A 3,771-nucleotide genomic window follows, 5' to 3' on the forward strand; every position below is an offset into this window, starting at 1 on the left:
AACTGATTTATGGGGTAATTCTTTTCATTATCTAACTCCTCTTCGGTAATAATAATTTTTAACTCGGATCCGCCAAATTCGAGGTTCCTACACATCCATGAGCCATTCTTAAGACCAGCCCGACTCTGTTTAGTCCACTGGGCTATTCTATTTGGGTCCAGCTTTTTCAATTTTAAAATAATAACAAAGCCCCAAACAGCATTATGAATTGAAGAACTTGGCGAAGCCCGAAACTTTAAAACAAACGAACAAAGTAATAGCTCAAAGCAATGAAATTTATTTGATAAAATCACAAAATTATGTACATTGATAAATAAATGCCGTGAGACAGAGAGTATCTCCATAACGATCTCAACAAAGATTTTTTTTGTTTCCTTGTTCGTAATCACTTGGTGCATTACTTTGACGCAGCGCAGCAAAAAAAAATGTAACACAAGGTGACAGTCTCTCTCTCTCACTTGTACAGATGTTCCATGATACTCCTGAGCTTAATTACATCTGCACCTACAAGCTCTGCTTTCTTGACGCCCCCTTTGAAGAATTGCATTGTTGGCTGCATTCATCAACCATCAAAATTAGTCTCCCATTAGATTGATGGCTCTCACATTGAGCTCATATCAAATTTACATGCTTGATCCAAGAATGTACAGATTAAAATTCCGAAAGAAAAAAAAAAAAGATGTTTTACCACAGCAGAGACGTTTAACTTCCCAAGAGCATTTGAAAGACCGCCCTAACGAATAGACAAGAAGCGAATATAAGAAGAAGGTGCGAATATATGTGTGGCTCAGCCACAGCAATTTCTATACTTAAAAGCTTCCAATCATAAAGCACAACAGTGGTGGCTTATATGTAAATGCAAACATACCTCATCAATGTCGACCTTGTATGTAGTAACATGAGGATATTTCTTACCGAGCTCCAACATTACAGGAGCGATAAGCCTGCCTAAAAGGTCACACATTAACAAAAAACCCATCCAGAACCTAAACTTGGTTTCAGAGAAGTAAATAAACTTACAAGGTCCACACCACGCAGCAGTGAAGTAGAAGACCGAAGGCAAAGATCCATCTGAAGAAAACAAGATATACTACTAAGCAAATCATATCGAGTGTGAAGCAACTAAAAAATAAATGATTGTTTTTTCTAACCTCGAGCTTTGCTGAGGGCATTGTTGAACTCCTTCTCCGATTTCAACACGACAAAGCCAGATCTGTCTACAAATTACATGTTGTTAAGTTTTATCTTATCCGTTTCATTCTCGATCCAATTCAGATCATATCCTAAAGCACACTTACCTGGTGCAAAAAAGCAGAAGCTTCTTCGATCAAAGTTCAATTCGGTGGAAGCGTACACGGTTGATGTAGCTATGAATGAGTTTCTCGCAATCTGCAAAGTTTGAGGGCATATTAGTCAAAGATCGGGAAAAAACGCAGAGAACTCGAAAGAGACCTGATGCAAGTTAAACCAGTCGCTCTTCATCGTCTCGACTCCAAAGATTTCACCTCTCTCGCCGGTTTCTAGGGTTTCTCCAAATCCGATTTGCAGCCTCCTCTTCCGTCTCCGCACAACGAATTAAACAAGAGTAGCAAATTACAATGTGACCCACGTATAACTTCCGTTTTATCAATTAGCCCCCTAAAAATACTATTGGGAATTTGTATGACACTCTAGGTCCGTAAAACTGATATAACACGTCGGTTCCTGATCGATTTGTATCACATCCTAGAATTTATAAAATAATTATATATCTTCGGATTATATCAGATCGGATAGCCCAACATAAAATCTAAAATATAAAAGCAAAACAAAAGAATATATACTTATTTATACAAAATTAGATATTTAAGGTATTTATTTACATTTTAAATACTTATTATTAGATATTATTTCAAAATTAATATGAATTGAATATTTGAAATACATACTTATGACCCACGTATAACATTCGATTTATAAATTAGCTCCGTAAATATAATCTGGGGAGTTTGTAACTAAAGTCCCTGTTCGGAAACTCGCTAGGCGTTACACGTGCGCTCGGCTTACGCCTAGCGTTGAATGAAGAAATCGGGGATTTTGCAGGAACTAATCGGCGATTTCTTTTGGTTATATAGTATATAGTTGTAATGAAATACATCGAAGTTTACTTAGTGTAGTGGTTGAGAATTCTTTTAAGCAGAAGATAAACATGGATTCGATTATAGGAAAGAGCTATATTATACGATTTTTAATGTTTAGGATAAATGAAGGGTAATTCTGTCATTTATATGTCATCTTCTTCTTTACACTTTAGGTTTTCTGCAACTATAAGCTCGACGGCTCTCCCATTCTGACGAGTTATAGATTAATTTTCTTCATCTTCTTGCTCTTTTCATGTAAACTTTATAAATCATATGTAGATTTGTCGATTCAAAGCCGAAATGAGTAATAACTTAAGATTTTTCAGAGATCCGATATTTCACCGAAATGACGAAATTCGCCACACTTTTCCGACTGATTTGGTTTAATGTTAATTATAGTACTAAATATACTAAAAATATTAATATTTGGGATAAACCAAAACAAGTAAACATAATTTTATACATTTTACTTTTAAAAGAATAGAAGAAACACAACTAACAATAAAATAAGTCAATATGAATCTTAAGCACTATCATCAAAAACGAAAACCTACCTAGTATATTTATATTATTTTCAAAGATAATAATATAAAATTATTAGATTACATTTTTTAGATTTTTATTGTGATGATTTTTTTTATATAAATTATATTTTCGTAACCAAATGAAAAAAAAAAACTAAAAACCAATTCGGTTGAACTTAAAACTACAAACAAACCAAACAACCGAACCAAACTAAAGACAAACCAAACTAAACTAATTTTGGAACCAACTTCGTAGAAGTAGCAGTGAATAATGCCTTGTTGAATAATTCAGCCAAATTGTTAGTTGAATGAACATATATAATACGAACATCGCCGTTCTTCTGCAGTGTATGTTATGCTTTGATCTTTTTTTATTCTTTTTTTACGGTACATGTTCACAATTTTGACAAACAAAATAATGTTATATCATATATGTTTTTCATATTTACGTTAAATACAAAATAATAATTAAATAATAATATCTACACTAAATAAAATATCAAATTCCAATTTTTTTATTAGATTGAATTTTATTAAAAATTATTTTTGTTTTATTAAAAAGTTATTTCTGCATTTTAAAAGAGCGGATCAAAATATAGTAATATTTATAAAATTTTATTGCTATATATTATACCAAAACAATTACTAAAACAACTAAGATGTTAGTTCATTAAATATCTTATCAGAGAAACATAATTAGAAAAACTCAATTAAAACCTAGTTATTTTAAATACTAAATTTCATGTTCTTACATGAATCCGAAGTGTTATTAATTAAATTTAAAATGAGTTTAAAAATTGATTAAAACTCAAAGGGCATGAACGGTGACCACGAAACGACGAGAAATAATGCATTCTCTAACGTTTCTAAAAAATATCTCAATTCACAAGGAATAATTTTTTTTTCATTTTCTGCAAATTTTTTTTTGCAGAGAAATAAAAAAAGTTTATTACTTATTAAATTTGAGATGAACAACTATTTCTTTTCACTTTTGCAATTTTCTTTTTTTTTTATATTTTTTCCTATTTATTTCTCTTGTTTTCAAAATGGTCACGAGGCGAATCCAAAAAATCTACTAACTCTTATTAAAAAGCTTGAAGACTGAATCAAAAAACCTATAATACGGC

The 3,771-nt window shown here is 31.6% G+C and overlaps 1 protein-coding gene across 2 annotated transcripts; it reads right to left on the bottom strand.

The window, feature by feature from the left end:
• Nucleotides 1-254: 254 nt before the first annotated feature.
• On the bottom strand, nucleotides 255-1,688 carry LOC106352370 (thioredoxin O2, mitochondrial). Of its 2 annotated transcripts, XM_013792012.3 has the most exons (7): nucleotides 1,453-1,688; nucleotides 1,299-1,389; nucleotides 1,152-1,217; nucleotides 1,021-1,071; nucleotides 869-948; nucleotides 689-733; nucleotides 255-553 (listed from the first exon to the last, which is right to left on the bottom strand). In XM_013792012.3, the coding sequence occupies exons 1-7, from the start codon at nucleotides 1,480-1,482 to the stop codon at nucleotides 455-457; spliced, it is 462 nt and encodes a 153-aa protein (XP_013647466.1). In that variant the 5' UTR covers nucleotides 1,483-1,688; the 3' UTR covers nucleotides 255-454. The 2 variants fall into 2 exon arrangements, with proteins under 2 accessions (XP_013647466.1, XP_048595043.1); XM_048739086.1 differs by having other exon boundaries at nucleotides 869-1,071.
• Nucleotides 1,689-3,771: the final 2,083 nt, after the last annotated feature.

Source organism: Brassica napus, chromosome A9, assembly GCF_020379485.1.
Source record: "Brassica napus cultivar Da-Ae chromosome A9, Da-Ae, whole genome shotgun sequence".
Classification (NCBI taxonomy): domain Eukaryota; kingdom Viridiplantae; phylum Streptophyta; class Magnoliopsida; order Brassicales; family Brassicaceae; genus Brassica; species Brassica napus.

What these genes read in the sequence shown, in the direction of transcription:
- LOC106352370 (XM_048739086.1), bottom strand. Translation starts at nt 1,482, where the DNA reads ATGAAGAGCGACTGGTTTAACTTGCATCAG. An exon ending in CTTCTGCTTTTTTGCACCAG is followed by an intron (nt 1,218 to 1,298) that starts GTAAGTGTGCTT and finishes TGTAATTTGTAG; the next exon opens with ACAGATCTGGCTTTGTCGTG. An exon ending in ACAAGGTCGACATTGATGAG is followed by an intron (nt 734 to 868) that starts GTATGTTTGCAT and finishes TCTATTCGTTAG; the next exon opens with GGCGGTCTTTCAAATGCTCT.